General features: G+C 36.4%; 1 protein-coding gene across 2 annotated transcripts in view; it reads left to right on the forward strand.

Annotated features, from left to right (window-relative positions):
* The first annotated feature begins 110 nt into the window (after positions 1 to 110).
* Positions 111 to 15510, forward strand: part of LOC110464184 — a 16973-nt gene continuing 1573 nt past the window's right edge. The window contains exons 1-9 of one of the 2 annotated variants that reach the window (XM_021519261.1): positions 111 to 426; positions 3478 to 3669; positions 4513 to 4651; positions 5622 to 5703; positions 8688 to 9019; positions 9074 to 9366; positions 9837 to 9895; positions 11055 to 11191; positions 14320 to 14482. In XM_021519261.1, coding sequence (XP_021374936.1) covers positions 229 to 426; positions 3478 to 3669; positions 4513 to 4651; positions 5622 to 5703; positions 8688 to 9019; positions 9074 to 9366; positions 9837 to 9895; positions 11055 to 11191; positions 14320 to 14482 — 1595 coding nt within the window. In that variant the 5' untranslated portion in view covers positions 111 to 228. Of the gene's footprint in view, positions 427 to 3477; positions 3670 to 4512; positions 4652 to 5621; positions 5704 to 8687; positions 9367 to 9836; positions 9896 to 11054; positions 11192 to 14319; positions 14483 to 15510 lie in introns of both variants that reach the window. The other variant, XM_021519260.1, reaches the window with a different exon arrangement.

Raw genomic sequence — 15510 nt, forward strand, 5'->3', positions numbered from 1 at the left:
GGTTTAATTCAAGTTTAGAATAGTTTTATATTTTGAATTCAATATTTGAAATACCTTTGGCAATTATGTATATATTTTGAAAATACTATCGAGATTATCGCAGGCAATGACAACAAAACAGCTGAGAAAATTTGAACTTTAGTCTAAAAATATCAATGATTCGTAAATACTTTTAAGACAACTCGCGCCTAGCTGATAGCAGCATATAAACGTGTTCTCGTAGGCTCGATGATGGAAGCTGAAAGAAAACGACCAGGCAAACGTCGTTTGCCACGACAAAAGTCCTTTACGGAAGCACTGAAGGAAAAATATTGCAGCCCAGAAATTGACTCGTGCAATTCTGGTGGATTTGTGGTGAATATTGTCTATCACGGGAAACCAAAGACGAATGGGTCGGACGCGGAGCTGGCTTACCTGAGGAACGTGGTATGCGTTATAGACTTACTAGCTACTAAATTTAACTTTCATTATAAGAGTGAGAAAATAAACATTTATTTATCATCTATGTATCATATGTTGACATTCTTCGCGAGCTTGTGGCATATTGCCAAAATTAAACTTTTAACGCAAAAATATTGCCATGCTTCTAGAAGTATTCAATTAATATAGATAGTGACTCATGTAAGATCGCCATGTAAAGTAAAATATTCAATGACTCATTTCAAATATTGTTCTGAAATATATGTCAATGTCTAAAAATAAAGAAAAAAACATGTACACATGTATAATCAGTGTGTTACATGCATGCATGCACCCATCAACCACTAACCAAGCTTGATATTGCTTATTAACTATTAGTCAAGTAAACTGTTAAATATATCAACGGAAAAACTTCCTTGCCATATGCAGAATTTTCCCGTCATATTCCTTAGCTGCTAGCTAGATTAGTCCTCCTTCCAAGAATTCTTGTTTGGGATTTAGCCTGGGGAATCATGTAGATCCTTCCATATGTACCAATTGCAACTTCCCTAGCCAATGGGAACCGGCCTTACAAGGAACTCTAAAAGTCAAACCGCTGTCACCAAATGTAACATGTGAGCAGGCACCCTTCTAGCCACTTTGACCACACTCATTGACATTTTACTATCTGTGAACAGGGAATTTCCTACAATAACATTTGGGGCTGATTAAGAGCCCCTTACCAACATTCCTGAATTGTTGCCATAAAATTCCATATTATAATAGTAAACAAAAATCATTTTTGAACAGATCATTTAAAACGGGGATCGCATCTAAAAGGGACAGAATATCATCAGAAATGAATATGTGATAAGCTGATGAGAGTTTGTGTATGGCTGAGTCGGCCAGAATAATAGAACTTCTACTTTTATGAATTAAGCTGGTCAGCTGTAGCGCAATAGCAAAAAAACAGGAAAATATCTTCAAGCAATTATGAACAAAAGCACAAACAAGTATTCAATATTGGTTTTTATTTTTGCTTTTTTGTACACATTTTCTTGCTTGATGGTCCAATTATTATCTATGGTGATGAAAAATCATTTGAAAGCCTGAATATCAGTGACAGCAGAAAATGAACTTAATATCATACAGAAAATGAAAAATGGGTGTAATTTCGTTTTTGTTCGATTTTATTTTTTTCCTCATATTCTTAATTTGGCATTTTACTGCATTAAAATTTTCCCCAATTTCATGGACCCTGGGATGGGCCTAGGAAAAAGTTGTAGGAAAATCCATGTATCAAGCAAGTCCCTGAGTCACTGAAAAATTGATCTTAAGCTAGTAAGGCAGTACTTTTCAGAGTTAAGGACACATGCTGCATATTACACATTATAATTGAGATTTGTGTTAAGAGTTATCTACCTTGTATATTAAATTTGTGATTTATGTTTAAGTTGTCTGTTATATTCACTAGACTTCTGTCTATTTGACAAAATCATGTGGTAGTTTTTAAGTTATTATTATGTAACCAGTTAATTAATTTAGTTTGAGTAAAAACAATTATGCTGATTTCAAAAGTCAATACTAAAGATGAACAAGCAGGATTGTACTTAAAGCTAGGCTCACATTAAGGAAGAATTCTGTGTACTTTGAAAGTAAGGACACTGAAACAGTCTTATTATAAACTTACACTAAGGATCAATTATCAACAGATCTTATTCTAATTATAATGGATTCGCCAATATGTCTCTTTTGAAAGTGTCATTAAGGAGGGCTAGCTCTTGGTCTTGATTCAGTTTCAACAAAATTTAATATGTCCACAACAAGTGCGTGTGATGACGTACAATCATGGACTAGCCCCCCCCCCCCTCCCCCCATAAAGAAGACCCACTCTTTTAATTTTCATTTATACATCCCATCATATGCATCCTATGTATCTTAGACAGGAAATGAAATATTGAAATGAAGAAAATGTTCTGTGTTTTATGACTATAAACCACTAACACTGCAAATAATTTCATTTTGTTTTTTATTTCTGTGACATTCCCTGGCCTTCTGCATCCCAACTTCAAGGCCTTCTACATTCAAACAGGCTGCTCCTTGTTGCTTAAGTGCCAGGATGAGATATTTCATCTGTCAATATGAAAAAAAATATTTATAAGAGAACTGAACATGCATATTGGAGCAAATCATTTTCACCAAAACCAAAAGCTAATAAGTATATATAACTATAAGCAAGAAACATGTTTCTTTTGTGGAACTCTTTTCAAAGAGCGACATGTTTCTTTGAGGTAGCATATATCCTTAAGGTATTTAAACATTTTCTGTCATATTTCACAAATAAGTTAACTTTTTGTTTTTAAAAATGCACTTGTTAGATCTCCCTCTGAGACTAGCTAATGTCTATTGTAAATTTAAAATATGTAATGTTAAATTACTAATAGATTACAGCAGAAGGAATAACATACCTAGAGAGGGAAGGATTTATAATCTTTGTTACCCGTATATGAAATCAGAGAGATGAATTTTTATTTTTGGTTTAATTGAATCGTGATCATGAGCGTCAAATTTTTCTTAATAGAACATTTTTATATAATTTTCCAGTAAGACCTAGCACATCTAAGTTCAATATTCAATTCAATTATGTTATTAATATTGAATTAATCTCACTAGTAAAATTCCTCCAGGTTATAATTGACTAAATGAAATCAACTACCCCTATTATTTAGAAATCTTTTGTATGTAAATTCTCCACACTGTGACTAGTTAATGAGAATAAGGTATTATATAATAGTACAAGCATATACCGGTACTTTATTATTAAATTCAATTTTCACATTTTAAGTAGTTAAGGCGTCTGACATCCTGCTACCACTAGCCCTCCACCAATGGGTCGCAGGTTCGAGGCCTGTGTGGGGCAGTTGCCAGGTACTGGCCGTAGGATGGTGGTTTTTTCTCCGGGTACACCGGCTTTCCTCCACTACCAACACCTGGCACATTCTTAAATGACCATAGCTGTTAATATAGGACGTAAAACACAAACAAACCAAAAAAAAAACACCTTCTATTCAATTTCAGGTGCTGTGTGACAGACGTGTATCTAAGGCTGGTATCCCTAGTGACGGCTTAAGGTCTCTCTGTCCCAACGTCATTGATCTTGACCTTTCTGGAAATTTGCTGGATGATTGGAGTGAAGTGGTCAACATTATATCTCATTTGCCTTTCCTGAAGTTTCTTAATTTGAGTCGAAATAAGCTTGTTAACAAACAGGTAAATTATAAAATATTCATTGTTGTTTAGCTAAAGATCTACTCTCAAGATCACAGAAGTCAAAATTAAATTAGTCAAAAACTTAACAATTACTTCTTCTGAAGAACCAAAAGGTCTAGGGTCATGATATTCATGATCAGCTGGTAGCTTTCTTGGGTGAAGCCTTACAATTTTGCAAACAAAAAAGACCTTGAGTGATTTTGAAGGTCTCAGAGGTCAAATGTATCAAATATAGCTGAATTAAAGTTTTTTAATGAAAGCGACCTCGACCTATTTTCAAGGTCACCGGGGTCAATTATGTCAAAAATAAATTCTTCTGGAAAACCAAAAAGTCTAGAGTCAGGTTCCAGGTGAGCTAATAAGGCCCCTTTGCTCCTGTTGTAAAAAAAGGATTTGAAAAAATATATGGTGGTCTTTTCCTAAAAATATGATACAAATTAATGATAATTAATTAAATAAAACTTGATGTTTTATTATTATCTTGATCTTTTAAGAAAATCACAGTTATCAATAAATTAACAAAATTAATATCATGACATTCTGTATTTTGACGGTGGGACATTTTGACAACTTTGGATTGTTAGTTCTAATGTAAAACTAAAACATAAACTCTTTTTTTATTCATTTATGATTTTTTTTCCAAATAGAAAAGAAAAAATCTGTCTGCAGTGATTTCTGGAAAACTGATACATAATGGTGTTTGTATATAGTTTAAATTCATTCACCCCTGAGGACACATTTGGACTCTTCCAATTCAAAGGTTGGAACAGTTCATTATGAAATTTCAGGGGTAAATGAGTTAAGTCAGCGGGAAACTAATTTTTGTATGTGCTTTCTTTACAGAATTTCTTACAGAATTGGGGGACCTCTCTAGACAAGATAGAGAGCTTGGTCCTCAACGAGACTGACGTTGCGTGGGATGAGGTGTTGACCGTAGCCAGTCACCTGCCTAGTCTACAGGAACTACACACCTGTAAAAATGGTAGGTATGTCTGCCCCCATCCTCGACACTCAAGGGGTTACGTTCACTTTCGCTCTCTGCACCCCTGGAATATGTCATAGCAATAGGCTCAGCGTGCAACGTCTTGTGGATGAGACGAGAATGCTAGTTTGATCCTTTGATGTATATGAAAAGAATTTAGCGGTCGCGTAACGGTAATACTTATTGACTTTGAAGTCAGGTGCCCACCCCTGTTATGTTCAAAGGACAAGTATCAGTCTAGTGATTGGTCAGTTTTTGGTTTTTTTTAGCTAGCAGCGTGTTTTCAATTTTGCTATGACATTATATTCCAGGGGTGCAGAGAGCGAAAGTGAGCGTAACCCCTGGATATCAAGAATGGTCTGCCCTGGGAGTTGGGCTTACGGAATTGTACCCCTCTTGAAATGTTAATTGAATAGTCATATATATATATATATATATATATATATATATATATATATGCTAGTATAGGGCTGCAATGTTAAATCATATTCTATTGTATCATGATACTTTCTTTTGTATCAAATTGTTTTGTTTGCCTGTATTGCAATACATTCACAGTACTTAAATTATCAATGAATTTTTATCTAACTCTAAAAAAGTGTACTTATATTTTTTTAATCCTAAAGTAAAGATGTGGTTTAACCATAACCAAATGTACTAGAAATTATACAAAAATTTATTTCAATATTATTTGCTATTTAAGTCTATAACAAAATTTGAACTCAATCATTATGAAGTGGATCTTTTAAGCAGATATTTGTATTGTGATACATATCACATCGTAAACATCATACCGCAATACGTATCATATCGTGAAATATGCCTATTGTTGCATCCCTAATATATGCAGTGATAAATCTACATACGAGTCTGGGGCCCTATACTCTATTGGCAATACAATTAACAAGGACCCATGGAAATGAATTTTAGATTGATCACTGATTATAGGATATTGTTAAATCTATTACAGGATACACACATCTGTCCTCATCAACTCTCCGAGGACTGGAGAAGGTGAAATACTTGAAGATGAATTACAATCAGATTGACAGGTTAGTGGTTTCTGTTTGAGTTAAAGACTTAACCCAAACACCGCCCAATCAATGGAGACTGTCGGAATTTTATGTTTAAACAACATGTATTTGATGACAAAAAATTAATACAAGACTCTTCCATGTCCAGGGGTGTAGGATAGGGTAATTCTTGCCTCAGGTTTAACCAAAATTTGAAAACCCCTCGGGTGGAATTTCCCTATCCTACACTCTTGGGCATGAAAGAGTATTTTTTCTGTTATTCCAACTACCAGAATAAGCTCAGAAACCATGAAAATGCGTTTGGACTGGCTACCATTTTGGAAATATCAAGTTTCCCCTTAGTTTTTTTGGCCGAAAACAAATTTGCCAGCGAGATTTAGCTTACCCCCTATTTGCAAACAGAGTTTATGCAGAAAAGATAATCTCATCTTTCTAACGTGTATGGTAACTATATCATAAAAGATTTTAATTTCATCACATTGCCTTTTCTGCATTGCGGCAGCAGTGTTTTCCAAATTGGTGACGTCACGTCATTGTTGAGCTATTGTGACGTCACGCCTATGTAAGATCGACTCAGCAAGCATGGTTATCTTACATGGCCAGCATTATCGTACATGACCGGATATGAGAGAATTAAGGGACTTTACTAAGTACGAAGAAAATTTATATCAGAAGTGAATTTAAAATCAGATTAAGTGAAGTTTGTCATATATGTTTAAAAAATTGATAACAACCTTTCGTACAGAACGATAAAGCCCAAAGTCAAGATACTTGTCCTGTGACTTGCTGGAAAAGAGCTATCATAGTGACTATTTCCAGCTATGTTAAATTTACATAGGAGCCTGCCCCCTCATAACTTTAGTTTCAGAAGTGCTAGGAGATTTATGCTGTTGTTTTAACTCTTTTCAATCCTTTATACATCCGATGTTATTACTTTGAATCATTCTACTAATTATTTAGATGATTAATTAACCTAAATATGCATAGGGGTCGAGAAATGAAATATCAGCTGGAAAGTATTTTGTGAAAAATTTAATGCAAGCTATAGGATTTTTCATCCTTATTATTCTTGCTTACCAAAAATGTTCCTAGTATGAAGAATATAACAAAGATGGTGGTATTTCAAATATGTATCCAAAAATTCAGTCCAAAAAAAGTGGTGGAAAGCATTCATTTCGCACAACGAAGTACCCTATGTACCCAAAAAGGTGAGGTCATAAGACACCTCCCTGGCGTCCAACAAAAAGCAATGTACCTGATTACAGGTAATTGGTAACGAAATTTGTTGCAAGCCTACAATAAACCTTTCAGTGGATGTTAGGTCACAACAAATTCCAAATTCAATTCATCAGTTGACGTGATTGATAAAGTTTTTTGTTACCAATCAATAACATAGATAGAACAGTAACTAGATCCCGATGGATTGTATCATGGCCGTCTTAATATAAGCATTGGATAATTTTAGAACTCAATTAATATCAAATTGCTTCATTGATATAACTGATGAAGTGCTAAAGATTGTGACTGCATGTCTCAATTGGATACGGGGACCAATTTATCAAAGATCACCGGAAACTGACAGAAAAGACAGATAACTTGCACATCAAATGAAGTGTCTACTTACAAAAACAAACTGTTTGGCTCAGAGGGTGAAAACAACTAGCTCTCTCCAAGAGAGCAACGTCAGAATTTGCAAAGACTATGAAATATGGGTGTATCAGCACTATCAAAACCTCATCTATTGTCAGATTTGTTGCAGACACAAAAGCCAGACTAAATATAATATTTGGATTCAGTACATGACACCAAGTAATAATAATCAAATCAAAAATTACTACTGCCAATGCCAAGTTGGTCAAAGAACTATGGGAATGTGTGCTCCTACATCAGGTATACTTTATTTTCTTGGCTATCATAGCAATCTTCAAAATCCAAAACAGTTTCACCCATGGCCAAGGGCTAAAAAGTTCTGACAAAGCTTTAAGTAAGTTGTTTTCTTGTGAATCTAGAATCACCAGTTTGAAAACAAACTCAAAGCCTTGCATCATTTTTTTCTTCCTTATTTTTTCCAAGTCTGCCATTCGAACACATTTCATACTCTTGCATCTTGCAAACATTATCTTAAAATGTCATCAGCTGTTAATACGGCGTCTAACGTTAATATACATGTATATATAAAAATAAAGTAACAAACAAACATACAATCTCTGAATTCCATTGATAGTTGTCTATGAATCTGACAACTGATTGGGCAGTAAAACGAATGTTTTGGTGGCCTCTGAAAAGGAATCAAACATCGAATTTTCCCAAGCATCTTCTCTGTTAATTAAATACTTATTCCATCCAAAATGGAACATTTTTTCTTCTTTTCTGTCAGTTTTCAATCATAATGATTAGACTATACATATAGTCACACATTTTGATGTTTAGACCATATAGTCATTTGATCCATTCGTTGAATATGTTCCACCACATATTTTGGATTGATATTTTTGTCACTAGTAGTTCATGACCTAGGCCTTTTATAATTAAAAATATCTGTGGTATGCAAAAGTTATAAGATACATTTATTATAAGATGAACACATTTTTTGGCTGGAAAATATCATTGCTTAAAATGGCTTCTGGCTGTTAATTTGTCTGTACATGATCACTAGTTTCGGTTCCATCATAAACGATCCTTCAGTGCAAATTGTTAGTTTGAAAATATTCGTCTTTTGGGTGAACACTCTGGTTTCAGTTTTACGCCTCCACGAAAAACAAACAAAGTACTCATTTGAATTTTAATGAGTGTTTTTGTTATGATAAGGTCTAGGTCTTCACCTCACAAAAGAAAATTGAAATCAAAGGAGAGGCAATTTTGGAACCCCCTTCCCCTTTGTTCAAATAGTGACCTTTGGCTACTTTCAAGATAGCAGATGCTAAAATTGAAAATCATAGCATAACGGAACATAAGTATATAAGTCCCTCTTGTAAACACACAGAAAATCTTAATATTTTCAGCTGGGAGGAAGTCTGGAAACTTCGCCATCTGCCAGAGCTGGACACACTGATATTATCAGGAAATCCTCTCAAGGATGTGGTTTACAAGCATATTGATGACACAGATCATGTTTGCATTGAAACTGATAATACAGCTACTGATGACGTAGACATTTCATCCAATCAGGATGAGGAAGATGATGAAAATGGTAACAAAAGTCCTGCTCAATATGCTACAGACGTCGTAGAACAGGTTCTCGTAGAGGCATTTTCAGAACTTGAGCAAACAATATTGGACAAATCAGAAGTTGTCCAGCAAAACAAAGACAGGACTGTAGTTGACAAGACTGCAGATAAGGACAGGAACATAGATAATGACAGGAAAATAGATAATGACAGCAATGCAGATAATGACAGGAAAATAGATAATGACAGGACTGCAGAAAATGACAGCAATGCAGATAACGACAGGACCGCAGATAATGACAGGACCGCAGATAACGACAGGACTGCAGACAACAAAGTACCTGTCAACTTTTATTTGGAACCAGAGGAAAATCACAATGATAGCAGTTCTGGACAAGACAGAAAAGCTTTCAGGAAACTGAAGAGTCTGTGCGTCAGTGATACCTGTATACACAGTTGGGATCATCTGTGGGCTCTCAGCTCTTTTCCCAATCTTGAGTCGCTCAGGATACAGGTTGGTTTAAAAAACTTTTCTTTTCTTTTCTGAAACAAAGCCTTATCAATTTCCATCCTGTATGTGTCTGTCCCTATTTCTCATGAATACAGACAAACACATCTGCATATCCAAAAGATGGTGTATTGTATAATAATTTCTGTTGCTTTCACTAAAGGTCAAGGTCTTTGTCAAAGGTCATATATCCTTTTTTGAGCATTTACCTCCTCTTTACTATGTAGTACTGTCAGATATCTTGAAAACTTCAACGAAATTTTTCATGTGTACCACAATGGGGTCGATCTTAAAGGTGATCTGTGCATATGTGCCCATGCTTAATGCATACCATCTAGTACATGTCCTAAAAGCAGGGGATATACATTCTGCAAACTTGTTACTCTAGGTATTAATTTACCTTCATTAACGAGGTCAAAAAACTGTGACAAAAAATTTCCTTGCATAACTTACTTACATCCTACATATATTTCTAGAATATCAAACTGATGTCAGAAATGGGCGAGGATGACCGCAGGAAACTCAAGATTGCAAGGTACCTTTTTCTAATTTGGAGTGATATTGTATTTACCCGGTACTTGTAAGGATATAGTATTGATATAAATGGATCAAAGGGAAATAAATATGTCATACAGTTCATATGAAGGATTAATGACAATAAGGTGATTTAGCTCAGGCCCCAGTCTAGTTTCAAAAATATTCAACTTTAAACATATTGAGGCATGGGGAGGCACAGAATAGTGGCAAATGGCATTGAAGTGACACAGTTAGCTCTATCTTATAGACAGTTTGGTGCTTATCCAGGGGTCTGGTGATAAATTGAGGGAAGCATTTAAAGTAATTCCTTAGAAAAAGAGAAAAAGGGACTGAAATGTATTGGTGAAAAGCATGATGGCAAATGAAACGAGAGATCATAATAGAATCTGTATAGCCGTCTCTGCTTTATTATATATAAAATGATTTTCTAATATTCTTATTTTTGTGTATAGATAGGCCACAAACGTATCGTTCATCCTCAATACTCTAGAGGTTACGCTCACTTTTGCTCTCTGCACCCCTGGAATATGAATGTCATAGCAAAATTGAAGGCACACGACTAGCTGGTTGATTGGTCTCAGTTTATAAAACCTGACCAATTGCTAAGGCTGATACCTGTCTTTTGAAGATTACAGAGGGTCGCAGTGGCCAAGTGGTTAAGGCGTCCGACATCCTGCTACCACAAGCCCTCCATCACTGGGTCACGGGTTCGTGACCTACATGGGGCAGTCGTCAGGTACTGGCCATCGGTTGGTTGTTTTTCTCCGAGAACTCCGGCTTTCCTCCACCAACATAACCTGGCATGTCCTTAAATGACCATAGCTGTTAATAAGATGTTCAACACAAGCAAACAAACATATAATTGACGAATACAGTGGAGCGACACCCGACTTCAAAGCCAGTAAATTTTACTGTTACAGGACTGACAGATTAAATTTTGATGTACATCAAAGTATCAAACTAGTCTTCACGCCTCATCCACAAGGTGGTGCACACCGAGCCTTCGATTTTGCTACGACATATTCCAGGGTTGCAGATAGCGTAAGTGAGCCTAATGCCTGGAGTATCGAGGAAGCTTATCATCGTAATCCCCTTTTCTTTAACAATTTTGTTCCAGGCATGTATTCATATTAAAAAAATATTCTAAAATCTTTCAGTTTGCCGAACATCAAATTCCTGAATGGGAGTGAGGTATTTTGTACAGAAAGGGAGAAAGCCGAGAGATATTTTGTCCGATACTTCATGGAACAGGAAACCCAGCCGGAGAGATACAAGGAACTGGAGGCAAAACATGGTATGGGTACTCCTGTACACTTAAGGACTTATGCTACCTTTCTTAAAATCTCTCATTTAGATCTCCTTTATAAAAGATTTCCACAACAAAAACCCAAACAGCATTATTTTGACTTGGTTCATTAACTAATGACAAAGGAATAATTGTTTAAAATCGTCAACCCAAATCTGTTTTTTCTATGTATGCCTAATATTAAAATGTTTTTGGACAGAATGACGCTCAACAACACAGAAATTTTAGATTTATTATTTCATTTAAAAATCAAAATAGTGTTTATAAGTATCTTTTTAGAGCACCGCATTAGAGATGTAGAGGTTCCCCAACGAGTGATGGTTGGTTATCATGTTTATCTTAACTCGAGTTAGATGAACACTCTAACGAGAGTTAGATAAACGTGATAACTAATCATCACAAGTTGGGAACCTGTTCAATGTTTCGGAGAAAAAAATAACATTTTCCCCTTGGAAAATACATCATGTGTGTTTCCGTTGGGGGAATCAATTGTCATGGAGTGTGACGTCATGATGGAAAATGACGTCAAAAAGTATTGGTATATGACGTCATAAATCAAAGATTGACCAATGTGATCATGTCCAGGGTGTAATTACCCACTAGTGGGTAACCAAAAGAGTTTACCAACTTCTAGCAGGTTTATCCAATGAGTCAGGAGAGAGGAACCTATAGTGGTTGTGAGGGTGAGGAAACCTACAGTGGTTGTGTGAGTGAGGAAACCTACAGTGGTTGTGGGAGTGAGGAAACCTACATTGGTTGCGGGAGTGAGGAAACCTACAGTGGTTGGCGAGAAGAAACATACAGTGGTTGTGGGAGAAAGGAAACCTACAGTGGTTGTGGGAGTGAGGAAGCCTACAGTGGTTGTGGGAGTGAGGAAACCTACAGTGGTTGGAGAGAAGAAACATACAGTGGTTGTGGGAGAAAGGAAACCTACAGTGGTTGTGGGAGTGAGGAAACCTACAGTGGTTGTGAGAGTGAGGAAACCTACAGTGGTTGTGGGAGAGAGGAAACCTACAGTGGTTGCGGGAGTGAGGAAACCTACATTGGTTGTGGGATAGAGGAAACCTACAGTGGTTGTGGGAGTGAGGAAACCTACAGTGGTTGCGGTAGAAACTGGTGCCAGATTTGTAGTAATAAAAGTGGCTGTCTATCTGTCTTGCACTGCATACATCCAGAACTTAGGGTGATTGGCCTGACAGGATGAAATCAATACATTAAATCTGTTTACTCCTATTTCTCCTGAATTCAGTGTTAATTCCTTTGGTTTCAAATAAAGACATCACACCTGTCCATTTGTCTGTCAAGAAATTTCCCTAAAATCAGAAGTCTGAAATTTAAAAAAAAAGTCATGTTGATGCACAAAATCACAAAATATACATAAGGTTTGCATGTTATTACAAGTGTTGTCAAAATAAATGATGACAATCAATATCACCAAAGAAAACGTGATTATTTTCAAACTTAAAATCTTGTTTTCAATTGATTCACAAGATCAACAGCCCACATTTTCTGCTCTACCACCAAAACCTGGCACGCCCTTAAATGACCATAGCTGTTAATAGGACGTAAAACACAAACAAACAAACATGATCCCATTGAGGTCTAGTGCTGTTAAATATACTGTCCTAATTACTAGGAAAGTCTAATAAAACATGTTACCTGTAACTGAGCGAGATCAGGTTTTATCACATAATCGGCCTGTTATCCAGTGAATTCGCCCGTGTAATATTTTTAAATATGTCACTAGTGTAATATACCCTGGAGTGTTTTTCATTGGCTGTGCCAGACAGAAATCGATTGTGATGTCATAATATGGACAATGGCGTGATGTCATCAATTGTGAATGGCGCAATAAAATGGCTGTCTCCGTTTGATTAAGCCCTCTACATTTTGGCTTTAAAACCTGTCAAAATGTAAGTTTTCTGAGTTATGTGATAAAAAGTATCTTAACTTTGTTTTCATTTCATATGAGCTTTTATGAAACTCGTCTCAAAGTTTTAATTTTTGTGAGTCTTGCTTGTTTCATAAAATCTCATATGAAATATAAACTCATTTAAGATCCTATATATATAAACTAAAGGCAAAGAATCTGTAACATTACTCCAACCCTAAGCCTTGGTTGGGATGTTAAAGAATCTTAGCCTGAGACTAATAAAGCTACATTGGAATTTTTCCGCGTATTTTGCAGTGTAGATAATATTATATCCACAACATCAGATATCTAACAACATCAAAACAATACATCTAACGACAGTCAGCTTCAAGCTGTTATTGCGTGGATGAATGCATTGCAATATAAAAATTCTGAGAAATGTCACGTAAAGGTACCAAACAGATCGGAAAAGGTAGAAAAATCTAGCACATCAGCACCAGGGGTATGACGTTGGATATCTCTGTCTATGGTACGAGAAAAGGTTGACCAGTCACTGTTGTCTTATACAGATAGATATGTACACTAGGCTAACACCTGAGCACTTATATTACTTATAACAAGACATTATGTAAGGCTTTATCAGGACTGATTAAGAGTCGGCCGTAATAAACAACCACACAAACTGGTGACACTTGAGCTGTGTTATGATCGAAGCCCCGGGGCCATTTCCTTATATTTACATTCTGATACCCGTCACCCCGCATACCTTTTGGTAGCCTCACTCTGAGCGAAGCACCTTACTGATCTACTATCTCATACGACGTTGGCTCTTCCACTTTGATTTAGGATTTACCGTTGTCCTAGTGACATGTAATGGGTTTGTACAAGTCAGTTTAAATGATAATTTACTTCATTTTAGGAATATCACCTTTTCTTATCATTAACTGTAAGTTATATCAGTAAAATATTACAGTATTGTTAATTAATTTACTCCAGCACATATGAACAAAATACTGTATTCTTATTTATCATTACATTCAGATTGTCGTTAACCCTTTCACCCCTATGTAACTTTAGTAGACTCTACCATGCATTGATCTGGATGAGTCCATTATTGTCTACAGTGGTGAAAAGGTTAAGCAGACTCTCTACAATCTGTAACTCTCTACAACCTGGCCAAATTATACGGTCCTAGTGGTGTCCGGTTAAGACAGAGTCCACTAGTGTACATTTTTAATTACAGGTAAATTGAAACCCATCGTTGACATCGACATTTCCCGAGGGTTTATGGAGGAAGCAAAGTTGACCTTCTCCTTAAATGGAATGACACTGAGTAAGGAAACATTCAAGGTCAAGGATATAGTGCAAGAATTACGAGTGTTTATAATGAAGAAACTTGGAATCAGGTATGTGTAATAGAACTTAACACATGAAATCCATTACTAACTCACATGATAGGAGGCACTCTGGTCTAGTGGTAAGACACCGGGCTCATGACTGAAGGGTTGCGGGTTCAAGTCACAGCACGGCACTGTGCTGTATATTTGAACAAGATATTTTACTTTGCTTGTTCAAATCTACTCAGTTGTAAATGAGTATGTGGTTGGGCAGTGCTAGAATTGTTGAATACTAGCTGTGAGCCCGGAAATGGCAGCACCAGCTGTATGCTCCCCAGGGTTTTGAGAAAGATATTGGCTGGTTGCAAATTAAAGGCCCTATAACCAGGGATAATAATTTGTGAACCGCTTTGAGACTACCTACGAACTAGATTGTCATAAAGCGGTATATAATAGCCTCAAATTATTAATCATTATATGAAGCTCTTACCATATAGCAGGACATTTCCGTGGAGATTAACTTTTTTGTGATTTAAATGGGTCAGTAATGAGATCGCGAAAATATGCCCTGCAGATTAATATGACAAGCGTTAAAATGAGCCGCGATAATGAACTTCATAATAAATATTGTCTTCATGAAATAGCGAACATGTTGTTGTGATGATTCGTATACATTAAGAATAATGATGTTTGAAAATACACATAATAGTTTTGGTGACGATTTACTTAATCAAATACACTTTCTTGTTGTTGCTCAAAATGCTGTAATAAAGCCTACGCTGCCTGTCCGGTTTCATTGCGGTAATAAAGCCTATGCTGCCTGTCCGGTTTCACCGCGGTAATAAAGCCTATGCTGCCTGTCCGGTTTCACCGCGGTAATGAAGCCTATGCTGCCTGTCCGGTTTCACCGCGGTAATAAAGCCTATGCTGCCTGTCCGGTTTCACCGCGTTAATAAAGCCTATGCTGCCTGTCCGGTTTCACTGCGGTAATAAAGCCTACGCTGCCTGTCCGGTTTCACCGCGGTAATGAAGCCTACGCTGCCTGTCCGGTTTCACCGCGGTAATAAAGCCTATGCTGCCTGTCCGGTTTCACCGCG

Source organism: Mizuhopecten yessoensis, unplaced genomic scaffold (assembly GCF_002113885.1).
Source record: "Mizuhopecten yessoensis strain PY_sf001 unplaced genomic scaffold, ASM211388v2 scaffold10969, whole genome shotgun sequence".
Taxonomy (NCBI): domain Eukaryota; kingdom Metazoa; phylum Mollusca; class Bivalvia; order Pectinida; family Pectinidae; genus Mizuhopecten; species Mizuhopecten yessoensis.